This window comes from Monoraphidium neglectum (assembly GCF_000611645.1).
Source record: "Monoraphidium neglectum strain SAG 48.87 unplaced genomic scaffold scaffold01852, whole genome shotgun sequence".
NCBI classification, from domain to species: Eukaryota; Viridiplantae; Chlorophyta; class Chlorophyceae; order Sphaeropleales; family Selenastraceae; genus Monoraphidium; species Monoraphidium neglectum.
Genome location: NW_014011776.1, coordinates 1 through 11,639, shown reverse-complemented (window position 1 = coordinate 11,639; position 11,639 = coordinate 1). Strand labels below are relative to the sequence as shown.

Here is an 11,639-nt window from a genome sequence, read left to right as displayed (position 1 = left end):
CGAACGCCCGCGGCGCGACGCGGGCCGCGTCCGTCGACGTCAGGAGGTTCCGCAGCCGCGTAGTCACCGTCGCCGCGATCCTGTCCAGCTGCGGCCCCTCCCCCGGCCCCACCCCGTGGCCCAGCCACCCGAGCGCCCACACGACGCGCGCGAGCGGCCCGGTCTGCCACCGCCCGGTCCCGGACGCGGCGGCGCCGAGGACGGCGGCGGCGAGCGGGGCGTGGCGGAAGCGGAGGCGGGCGGTCGACTCAAGGATCGCTGCGAGGTGGTGGGGCGCAAACTCCTGGGAGAGGAGGTGAGGGCGGGTGGGGGAGAAACGGAGGGGTGGGGCTTGGCAGCGTGCTGAGTTGAGCGTGGTGGAAGTCTATAGTGGGGCGTTATGCTGGCGGGGTGCACAGAAGCCGGACGGTCCTGCCTAGTGGAGGAGAAACAGGCAGCTGGACTGGCGCGTTGCCGGCAGTGCCGCAAACCCTGGAGGCGACGGCTGCCAGCGGCCCAGGTGCGTACCAAATCAGGCTGCACGCACAAGCGCACGCACCAACGCACGCACTCGACACACGGGCTGCACCACACCACGCGGCCCCCATCCCCCCCTCAAATCAGCGCCCTTGACCCCAGCCCCAACAACAAACGCGCACCTGCAGCCGCCCCACCACATTGTCGGCGATGCCCCGCCACAAGTCCTCGTCGTCCTCGTAGTGCCCCGCGGCCGCGTACGCCACCGCCACATCAGCAAGCTGCCCGGGCCCCATGCGCGGCAGGACGTCCCACACAAACTCTGTGGCGGCGGCGAAGAGCTCCTGGCTGGGGACGCCGGCGGCCGCGTAGGCCGAGAGGAGGCGCGCTAGGTCTGGGGGAGAGAGGGCTGACAGAGATGAATACGCGGTGTGGACGGCCTGTGTAGATGGTGGTGAAAGGAGAGGGTGACATGGACAGGTGGAGGAGGAGAAGGGCTGCGGGTGGGCGGGGCAGGCGTTGGGAGGGGGGTTGCCGGGGATTGGACTCGCGGCTAGGATGCCTGCAGCACCGGGGCGGGAAGCGCGATACAGGGCGGGTACTGCGAATTTCGCGACCAACGCCCGGAGGCGAGCGCGCGGGCATGCAGAGGCGCGCGACCTTATAGGCGGCGTGGGAGCGCGAGACTCACCCCATCAAAGAGCCGCCGCCTCGCGCCCTCCGGACACGCGCGCGCCGCGCGGCTCGCGACCCACAGCGCCTGGCTCAGCAATGGCCCAGACACCGCTGCGGCTGGCGAGCCGCCGCCGCCGCCGCCGCCGCCGCTGGCGCTGGCCTCTTCAGTGGAGTCAAGGACAGCGGCGAGGTCCGACACCAGCTGGCGCTGCTCGTCCGGTGGCCGCCGCGCGACCGAGGCCGCGAGCCGCGCCAGCGCGTCATCGTCGCCGCCGCACGCGCGCACCTGCTGCAGGAACGCGGCGCCCGGCGCCGCGGCCGACAAGGCGGATGCGGCTGCCGCGTCGCCGGCGGCGTCGCTGCTGCTGGCAGTGGGCCACAAGGCGAGGTGGGCGGCCGGGGCGGCGGCGGCGGCGGCGGCAGGGCTGTAGGTGCATGCGGCGCGCCGCGGCAGCCTTGCCAGGGGACGCATTCCCACATGCGCCAGCGGCGTGCCGCCCGTGTGGGAGCGGCACGGGGTAGGCCGGGCTGACGATGGGACCTGGACGCCTCGCCGCGGCAAAGATGCGTGCTGCAGGCCCCTGGTGGCGCCCCCGCCCAGGCGGCGCCAGCAGTGCGCACTGTTTGCAGCAGCGACAGCACGCGTCACTGCTGCAGGCAACATCGCATGTGCCTTCGGGCTGGGTACGCCGATGGACGCTGTCAGTCACCGCATGTGATTGATAGTTGTTTGCTGCCAGATATGGGCCCCAGCTGGCGCTCCAGGCTCTTTGTAAAACAACGTGAGCCCTTGCTACGAGCTAGTCACGCATTCCCAGCCCTGAGCTTGGCGTCAATCGCAGGGAATGCTAGAATTACAGATAGAGTATGCATCTGTCAAAGCGTTCCGCGTACTGATCCCTGATGGTCAAAAGCGTAAATGACAAATCTGGATGGACGCTGTCTACTATTTCCTGACCGGAAACCACATGTGGTGCTCACGATTCCGATCCTGATTTTCTGACCAATACCCAACCACTTGTCTGTCGGCTCCACCCTGCCACCCACAATGACTACCGTAACCATGCCGGTGCTCCATCCCAGCAGTTTGCCTGTACCGAGCCATGGATGCATGCCACAGTAATGAAAATGCTGCAAAATCCTGTTTGACACATATCGGACGACATATGCATGATGTTTCACTCAGATTGCGCATGCACGCGTGCAGCGAGGCCAACCCAAACGGTGCTTAGGGTGTCTTCGTTCAAACCTTGCAATAACTTCACCATCAGGCCGTGGGTCCGCCCCCTTTCCCGGCCCGTGGCGACAAGATCGCGGTCACGCTCCAGTCTCGCAGCCAACCACGTCCAGGTGCCGGAAGCGGAGGTAGAGGAGGACATTCCGATCTCCAAGCTCTATAGCCGGTTCCAGGCCGCGCGGAGGTTGCTGGAGCGCTCAAGCTGCGACGCCGATGTCATCCCCGTCAACCTGCTCCTGGGACGCCTCGAGCAGGCGAGGCCACCGTTCAAGAAGGGGTGCGACTTTTACAGCTAGCTATGAAAGCAGGAATATCCGCGCCATCCGAGTCAGCGGACAAGTGGCACGGCCTCTGCCTTGTTGAGGCGCAGACGCCGTCGCGTGCCTGCGACGTGCCGACCTCCCTGCCACCCAACCTCAGACCCACGCACCCCCCTAGCCGCAGCCTGGATTCCGCTCTCCCCCCCCCCCCAACCTTACCCAACCGCTCCCCAACACCACCATACCGCATCACAATGGCCCCCTCACATTCTACTCCGTTCCAAAAATCGCCCTATTTGCATACCACCGCCATTTGCAGCCCTCTGGCTAGACACCACTACGTCACTCTCACGGCCCCCAATCCCCTCATCGCCCCAATGCGCCTGGTAGGAGGCCCGCCAGGCCGCAGCCTCCACGCAGGACCCGGCCGCCTACCGCCTCGCGAGCCAGGTGTCAGACCTGCAGCGCTGCATAGCGGAGGGCCTCTGCCCCGTTGGCGACGGCGATTTTGAGGACGACAACGACAGCAGCCGCGGCGATGATGGCGCCTTTGACGCCACATTGGACGGTCAGGGCGGCGTCAGCGGCGGCGGTGGCGACGGAGGCGCGGCGGCGCTTACTGGCCGGCCGATGGCAGCCGGGGAGCTGCGGGGGCGCTGGGAGGAGCTCTCTTCGCTGGCAGTCGCGGCCGCCGCTGCTCGAGCGACGGGATCGATCGCCGGCGCGAGGGCCGCTGAGTCGCTGCGGACGCCGCTGACGGCGCTGTTCGCGCAGGCCGAGGCGTGGCGCGACGCCGGCGGCGGCGGCGAGCCGGCGACGCTGATGGATGAGATCACAAAGTCGTATGTTTCCCTCGGACTATGCGATGACGACGGAGACGGCGGTGCCTGCACCGCGGACAGCGCAGCCGCGGCCCACAGCAGCCCGCGCTCACCCCCAGCGCCGCTGGCCGCCTCGGCCGCCGGCAGCCGCGCGGGCGCCGGCGCCCTGACGCCGATCCCGGCTGGGAGCGGCACGCTGGTGGGCTTCGTGGTGGCGCACAACGCGGCGGCGCGCAGCGTCATGACGAAGCGGGTGCTGTTATCCGGCAGCCTTCCACAGCAGTGGTGAGCCCGAGGCCCTGTACGTAGGGCCCGCTTGCCAACTTGCGCGTGCGGGCTTGTTGGGACGGTGGGCGGACCTCTGTCAATACAACCGACTCACCTGTGGAACTTGACGCTTCGGCTTATCCTGCCACCCGCTCTTCGTTCCCCAGCCCGGCCTGTCAAGACCGTTGCCAAAACCTCGGCTGCCAACCCATTGCAACCGGCCGGCAAACCCCCACAGGGAGTTGTACGAATCAGCCCAGAGAGGGGGCAAGAGGGACCAGGCCATCAAAGGGAGTGAGCCGCGCAGGGCTGCCGGCGGCGGCGACCTCGCGGCGCAGCTAGAGGGCGCCCCTGCTGTCGCATTCGTCGGAGACCTGGGGGTGAGTGGGCGCTGTAATACCGGGTGCTGCTGCTGTCCACTGCCTTGATTTTCTTTGCAGTAATGTGCGCAGCTGCTGCCAATCACAGGCGCATGCTGTCGCCGGCAAGGTCTGAGGCAGCGCAGATGTCAAATGCGCAGTTACCCATGTTCACCTTCCTGCTGGGCCCGCCGTGAGCGCCCCGACTAGAAGCCGCGCCCACCCAAGATCTGCCCCCTCGCATTCCATTGCTCCCCGACTCGTCAGGCTGGCAACCCCGGGCCCACTGAGTTTGCCACCTCGAACAAACCGGCCGGCCGCGCCTCGAGCGGCTGGAGGGACAAGGCACTTATGACGGCCGCAGAGCTTGTGGTGGCCGGCGCCGCCCTCAGCCACGTGCTGACGTCAGCAACGTATTGAGCGGAGGATAGCAAGTGCTGCACACGGACGCGCTGCGGCATGCTGATGCTTGCGCCTGCAAATGCGCGCGGGCTGTTGAAGCCTGCGCCGAATTGCAAGGCTGCGGGCTGCAATTGCCTTGGGAGCGGGCCAGCGCCTGGAGCGCTCCTGCAGTGGAAGTGCGTAGTCCCGAGGGCTGCACATGACTGTTTTCCAAATGACCATCAACCAGCAATGCAAAGGCTATGTACCGTGCGTTTTGCTGGTGCAAGGTTTGCCTTGCGGTTTGCTGCTTGCAGGCTGTCTATCCGGCTGTGACGCGGGGTAGCTGCGTGGAATCTGCACAGCTTGCTGGCATGCGGCCGTGCGTGCAGACTCCTTGCCTTGGTCTGCCTTGTTGGAGTGACTCCTGGAGTGACTCTTCCGCGGTGACAGGGGATTAAGGTCCTGTAGGCCCGCCGGATCGGGAGGCCACACAAACAGCGTGCTGGCGGCGGCGCCGATGTGGCCGCAAGGAGAGAAGCGGACATTTGCCCCGTGGTTGCGTGCCAGTGCGACTCGGAATGCAGTCGCACTTGTGAGCGAGCGTTGTCGTGCACTGGTTTCAGTCGGTGGTCTGATACCTCGACTCACGTCAACTGCTTCGTTGGAGACCATCTCTTGACTGATCTCAACGTGTTGCGTGGACCAAAACCCCTTGAACACCTCTCCCACACAATCGCCCTCAATTCATCACTTGCTGCGTGCCATGTGCCTGTGATGGTACCTCTGCGCCCTCGCAACCGCGGCGCTGCGAGGCGCAGCCTTTGTCTTGGCAACGTGCCTGCTTGCCGCACACACCGGGGCCCTCCCTTGAGCGGTTTTGCAGTCAGTGCCCTTGCACTGCAGCAAGCAGCCGATCATGGACTCGAGGGTCGCGAACGCTGACCTTTCATTGTGTCAGCATCTTCAAACACACCCACACGAACCCTTCACCTTGTCACCTATTGCTGCTTGGACCCCCTGCATTACCTGCATGTGCAGCCGTCCGCACAGCAGTTGCAACTATGCGCGGGGTATCAGCGACCCTCAAATGAACCCCCTGTATGGACGGAGGGAATTTTGCCTAGTAGGGGCCAACCCACTTTGATGTCGCCCTTGGATGGGTGATCACCAGTGACAATGATGCTGGGAACCTTGACACACACCATGTGGATGCTGCAGCCAGGCAATCACCGACTGAGGCGTGCAGGCGCCGCAGCTGCCATGTCTGCATGCTTGTTTTTTAAAAATGGTTGCGGCCTCACGTCATGCATGCCTCACTGCAACAATCATGCCCATTTCACCGCCCTTTTGAATGGGTTGACGGCGTGCGTGGTGGTTGCGATCCCCCCCACACTGCCTGGCGGCAGCCAACTGCACGTGCACGCGGCGCCGACGGCCGGTGCACCGCCTCCCAGGTCCCTCATCCCGCCTGCCCAACAGGATCACACTGCTGCGACTCACCCCCATTCTTGTGAATCTGGGCATGCGCCGATCCACAAGCAGGCAATGCCACCGCCGACGCTGCTGCGGCCGCCGCCGCCGCGACAGAATGCCATGGGCCACCTCACTGGTGACGAGCCGGCTTCGTGCCGCGCTGCTTCCAGAGAATGGCGTGGTGATGCCCTGCGTGCAATGTACAGGAGCATTCATCATGCACCACACACCCTTTGTAACAGAGGGCGTTAGTTGAGGTCGGTGACCTCACAGAGCCCCGGCTCAGACTCTGCATGCAAGTTCCTTGCTCGCAGCACTTAGCCCAGGTGGACGCTTTGCACTTTGAACATTGCGCCCGTGCGCCGTAGGGGTTCAGCTTCCTTTGGCTGCTGTGAAACAGGCCGGCTGCTGTGCATCAGGCCTAGATAATGTGGACAGCTGGGGACCTCGGGGTGAATGGGTCTGAAGCAAGACTGCCCCATGGCAGTATGCACACACCTGTGTTCCTCCACTGATGTGCTGAGCAGATCTAAAGGCTCCCATACATTATGCTAAATCCAAAGGCCTGCTAGTTGGTTGACTGGTGTGATAAGATGACGCCAGCTGATGGCGGCGTCCAGGTGGCGAACGAATGTGTGCAGCCCCGGCATAGGGCTGCTGTCACGCTTGCTGCTATGATGCAATGGGCATTCCCACTCAGTCTCTATTACGTGTTGCAGCATACAGTACTGTCTGCATTGACAGCACTGTTCGTTGAGGCTGAGCTTCAGCTTGTACGGTACCATACCCGCGCTCATTAGTGTGTGAACGATTTATCAATACAATTGTTGAAAATACAAAGCGAGCGCGCGCTAGATCGTCTAGTACAGTATGAGCTTCCTTGCCATTGTAGCCGCTGTGGCGGCACTGTACCTGGTGCTCAAAATCATTCAGGTCAGCTAGTGCAACGAAGCAGGGCTGGGAGCGCGGTGCACTGGGGAGTGCTCGCGCATCAGGTCGCAAGCGCCTGCTGCTCGCTCGCCACTGCTGCTGGCCGCCACGTGCGCGAGCTTGCATCCAGCTCACGCGCCCGTCCTGCTGGCACCTTGTAATCCCCGACGCGCCCGCCCGCCGCCCGCATACGATCGTTCAAATGCGCGCGTCCGCCAGGTGCTGCGGGAGCTGTCGCAACCGCCGCCTGCCGAGGCCCAGTTCAGCGTCGGGGAGATCACCGAGCGCTCACTGGCCTACTACAATGGCCGGGACTGGGCCAAGCCGCTGCTGCTCGCGATCAAGGGGGTGGTGTATGACATCACCGACGCGATGGACACCTATGGCCCGGGTGAGGGCCCCGGGCGCAGGCAGGAGCAGAGGGGACAGCGCACGCTCGCCTTGCTTACAGCAGCGCTGCATGCAGCCACAGCAGCTCGGCCTTGGTAGCTGACAACCATCCGGGGGCCGCGTACCCAAACAAACAAGTTTCAGCCACGCTTGGCCTCACACCCGCCGGCCGTGCCCTGCCCGGCACGTCCCCTTATCCACCTCCAGGCAAGGAGCTCTCGGCGTACGCGGGCCGCGAGTGCGCGCGCGCTATTGCCAAGGGCTCCAAGGAGCCCAAAGACATCGGTAGCGCTGACCTGGCGGACTGCAGTCCTGAGGAGCTGAAGCGGCTGGAGGAGAAGCTGGAAGAGCTGCGCAGCCGCAAGTGCCTGGAGGCCGGGAAGGTGTGGGCGCGCGTGCACACTCCGGTGTGGTGCATGTGTATGTGGGTGTGGTTGCGTGTGTTTGGGAGGGGTGTGGGCTGTGACGGTGTGGGTGTGCGTGTGTGCCTGTGAATTGCGTCGTGTGATTATTTGGGGCGTGGGGTGTGCATGCGTGCAGGAGGGGCGCTTGTCTGGCACAGTCCGTTTTGGCGTGTGAATTGCGGCGTAGGTGTTTCGGAGGATGATTTTTGGAAATGCAGCGTGAGAGGTCGTGTGGTGCAGGTCAAAAGAGCAGCATGCGGCCCTGGCGGGCTAAGCGGCTGCCTGGAGCCTTCGCTGCATGGGTGCTTCGGGCTGGGAGGGCTTGGCTGCAGCAGAGGACAGGGGCCCTGCATGCCACGTACGGTACTGTGCAAAATGCCACGAGTAGACACTGCACGGCAACAGGCACGCGGCAGTGCTTTGCGCCGCTTGAATCTGCAGCATGGGGGCAGCTGCTGGGCTAGCTGTGATGCAGGGGTGTGCTCTGCAGGAACGCTGGCGGTGCTTGCGGGTGCAGCTGCGTGACGCCTGTGCAGCGTGCGAGCAGCTGCCTCCAGGCAAGAGCACGCGGCGGCCACACCAATGGCGCTACCACTGATGCCACGGCTGCAATGTACAGGCAGCACACTGTGCCGCATGCGCTCAACTCCACACAGCCCAGCCACGTCCAGCAAGTTTGCTCCGCCAACACCACCCCTCGAGCAACCTGTTGATCGCCCTTGCAATCAACCACTAAACCAACTGCCCTAGCGACCAATTGATTTGGACACTCGCCGACCAATTGACCGACCGACCACCCAACTTTTCTGGTCACTGCCCCGTCCTTACCCCCAAAGGTCGTGCCATTGCGTGGCGTGACCCCCGAGGAGCTGGCGGCGTCAGACGGCAGCGAGCCCGCGCGGCCGATCCTCATATCCATCCGCGGCACCGTCTACGACGTATCCAAGGGGAAGGACTTCTACGGGCCAGGAGGTGAGGCTGTGGCGCAGGCTTGGGCTGCGGCGCAAAGGGGGGGGGTGCCGGAAAAGCAGCTGATTGCTGACAGCGGTCGGGCTGGTGCAAGTAGCTGTCGGGAAACGTCGCTCCTGAGAGGAAAGCGTGGGCGAAGGAGTGCGTTGCGGGCGGAGAAATGCACACAACTGCCCTGTGTCAGCACACAGGCCTGCAAGGCCGCGGCACAACCCGAGCAAAGCGGGCTCCGCGCACCCCACACATGCCGGACACCCCGCTCACCCCTGACGCCCTCGGGGCTCGCGCCGGCTGCCCGTGCCTGCAGGCGTCTACCCCTTTGCGGGCCGCGAGGTGGCGCGTGCGTTTGCCATGCTGTCCACTGAGCTGTCAGACTGCCACGACAACCTGGAGGGCCTGGCCCACATAGAGCTGGAGAACCTGCGGGAGTGGGAGGAGAAGTTCAACTGGAAGGTGCGGGGAAGCTGCACGCGTGGCAGCTGTGCTGTCAGAGCCCGGCGTGTTGACGGCTTCTTGGCTGAGGCGGGGCCAGTGCATTGAAGGCAGTGGGATAGGGCAGGGTAGGTTGTTGTGGCAGCGGCAGTGCGGGTGATTTGGCAGCAGGTGTGCCTGTTGGCACATGGAATAGCCGCGGCTGGGAGCTGCACTGCCGAGCACCCACCACAGTCCTTGGGCCGTCTGGACGAGGCAGCTACGCGACCCCTCACCCACAACATACACCACCCACACACATACTCACTGACACACACACACACACACATTCGCACATAAATAAGTGCACACAAACTTGATGACTTGCCCATCCATGGCAGCCTGGCACAATTCGCTTCAGCCCCTCCACCCCCTGGATCGTTTATACGCATGTTGCCTCTGTGCGCCCTTGGTTTGATTTCTCACCCTTGTTTTTCACCCTAAATCCTCTCATCACCCACTCCTCGACAACAGTACCCCATAATTGGGACGCTGACAGGCAAAGCGCTCGACAAAACGGCGGGCCAGCAGCAGCAGCAGCAGCAGCCCTCGGGGGCGGACGGTGGCGGCGGCACCGCGGCGCCCGGGGTGCCCGGCGGCGGCTCGCACAGCGAGCAGGCGGCGGCGGCGGTTTTCGGCAGGTAGCATGTAGCATCTGACAGTCGATGACGTAGCATCCTGCGGCAATGCACCCCCACACGGACGTATCGCTCGCGCGCCCAGTGGCGCCCCTGTGCAGCGGCGGCCACAAATGACGTAGGCCAATTGTGTAAGGTAGAGGCAGTGGCGAACCTGGTGCTTTTCAGCCGAGCGCTGGTGCGCCGTATGCCCAGCACCTGCCAGCTCTCGGCTCGTGGCTGGGGCAAATCACTGCACAAGACCACGGTTGTGCCGTGCCCTGCTGATGGGTTTTGCTGGGACCCTCATGCCTGGCGGTCGGGGGCGTTACCAGCTCTTTCACTGGGATCTCACTCGAAGCAACGCGGACGGAGAACCCGCGAGACAGAATCATTGCTCCAAGGCAAGCTGCACGTCAAACAGCAGCTGCGGCCCTTGGCAACAGCGCTACTAGCGAGGGACACACACGGCAACCAGCAGCCACAGCAGAAAACAACGACAGCGATGACCGGCATGTACGAAAAAGAATGTGGGGGTCGGGTCAGGCCAGTGCGTCAGCCGTCAGCAGAAGTGGATGCCCTCAGCATTGAATGAAGCCAGCAGCCGCAGGAAGTCGTCCTGCGTCATCTTTGCCGGCCGCATCTGCTCAAACCCGGTCGCCTCCAGGATCCGGGCCACCGTGCCCTTGAACTCCGCCGACACACGCCCTTTGCCGCCCGGCCGCCCGCCGCTGCGCGGGCCCTTGCCCGACGGCCCCGCGCCGCCGCCGCCGCCGCCGTCAAGATCCATCCCCTCCTCCGCCTCCTCGTCCGACCCCGACGCCTCGCCGTCGCTCGCGTCCATCGGCGCCGCCGCCGCGAGGGCCGCCGCCCACTGCTGCTGCTGCTGCTGCTGAGGAGCCCCCGCGCCCGCCGCCGCCGTCGCCGCCGCCGCGTTGCCCATGTTCAGGGCCCGCATGGTGTTGTAATTGTCCTCCAGCGCCGCCAGCGTCCGGTTGTTCTTGAAGGCGGCCCCCAGCGTCCTGTTCTTGCGGCCAAACGCGAGCCGCACCATGCCGTCCCACTCCAGCAGCGGCACCGGCGGGGGCGGGTGGCGCGGCTCGATGCGCACGACGCTGCTGTCGACCTTGGGGGGCGGCCGGAAGTTGTTCTTGCCCACCTGGCGGTCGCGGGCGGGGCGCGGGTGCGACGCGCGGGGTTGTCGGCGGAGTGCAGAGCAGGGCACGCATGTGGCTCAGCCTCCCAAATGGCTCCATGGCGGCAGGCGTGCGGTCGGCATCCAAGCAGAACGCACTGTTTGGTTGCGCTGCGTCTCGGCCGCGGTGGTGCTGCGCGTCTGCCTGCATCGCAGCGGCGCGTGCTGTCGAGTCGGCGCAGCTGCGCGCCCCCCCCCCCAAACCACCCACCTTGAGCAGGTGGTTGACCCGCGCCAGCAGCTGCGTGTTGACCGCCAGGCGGCTGTACGCGGACTCCCCCGGCCGCGCCACCAGGCGCATCGCAAACTGGGTTGAGTGTGGGGGGGAAGGGGGGGGCAGGTGACGCCAGGGCCGCGCGCGTCGCGTGGCGTTGCGCCGGGCTCGGGGCAAGGGTGGCGACGGCACTTGGGTCTGCTCGCGACGCCCTCACACCCCAATGACCCATGACGGATTCTTGACATTGCCACACATACATATACATGACAACAGAAGTACACACACACACACCCACACACGCGCGCGCGCGTGCCCTTGGGCGCACACCTCGTGCTGGTACATGATGATGGCCGCGCGGAACGCCGGCCTGTGCGCCAGCAGCTTGAACGTGAGGGGGCTGCTGATGTTGTAGGGGATGTTGGCGACGCACAGGTCAAAGTAGGGCAGGTCGGTCTTCATGACGTCACCGTGGATGATCTGGAGCTGCTGCGCGTATGGCGTACCCTGCACGCGC

At 64.9% G+C, this 11,639-nt stretch overlaps 4 protein-coding genes across 4 annotated transcripts; 2 read left to right on the top strand and 2 right to left on the bottom strand.

The window, feature by feature from the left end:
• Window positions 1–1,147: 1,147 nt before the first annotated feature.
• MNEG_9201 (hypothetical protein) lies at window positions 1,148–1,603 on the bottom strand (the record flags this gene model as incomplete). The annotated part of the gene is made up of 1 exon (XM_014042330.1): window positions 1,148–1,603. A coding segment is annotated over one exon (456 nt), but the record flags the coding sequence as incomplete, so codon positions are not given.
• A 1,402-nt stretch (window positions 1,604–3,005) lies between these two features.
• Window positions 3,006–3,738, top strand: MNEG_9200 (hypothetical protein; the record flags this gene model as incomplete). Its single annotated transcript, XM_014042329.1, has 2 exons — window positions 3,006–3,014; window positions 3,079–3,738. The coding sequence occupies 2 exons, from the start codon at window positions 3,006–3,008 to the stop codon at window positions 3,736–3,738; spliced, it is 669 nt and encodes a 222-aa protein (XP_013897783.1).
• Window positions 3,739–6,802: 3,064 nt separating this feature from the next.
• Window positions 6,803–9,741, top strand: MNEG_9199 (hypothetical protein; the record flags this gene model as incomplete). The annotated part of the gene is made up of 6 exons (XM_014042328.1): window positions 6,803–6,865; window positions 7,082–7,253; window positions 7,460–7,635; window positions 8,493–8,628; window positions 8,933–9,078; window positions 9,571–9,741. The coding sequence occupies 6 exons, from the start codon at window positions 6,803–6,805 to the stop codon at window positions 9,739–9,741; spliced, it is 864 nt and encodes a 287-aa protein (XP_013897782.1).
• Window positions 9,742–10,275: 534 nt separating this feature from the next.
• On the bottom strand, window positions 10,276–11,584 carry MNEG_9198 (dimethyladenosine transferase; the record flags this gene model as incomplete). The annotated part of the gene is made up of 3 exons (XM_014042327.1): window positions 10,276–10,872; window positions 11,120–11,215; window positions 11,453–11,584. 3 exons carry the CDS (start codon window positions 11,582–11,584, stop codon window positions 10,276–10,278), a joined length of 825 nt encoding a protein of 274 aa, XP_013897781.1.
• Between the last annotated feature and the right edge of the window lie 55 nt (window positions 11,585–11,639).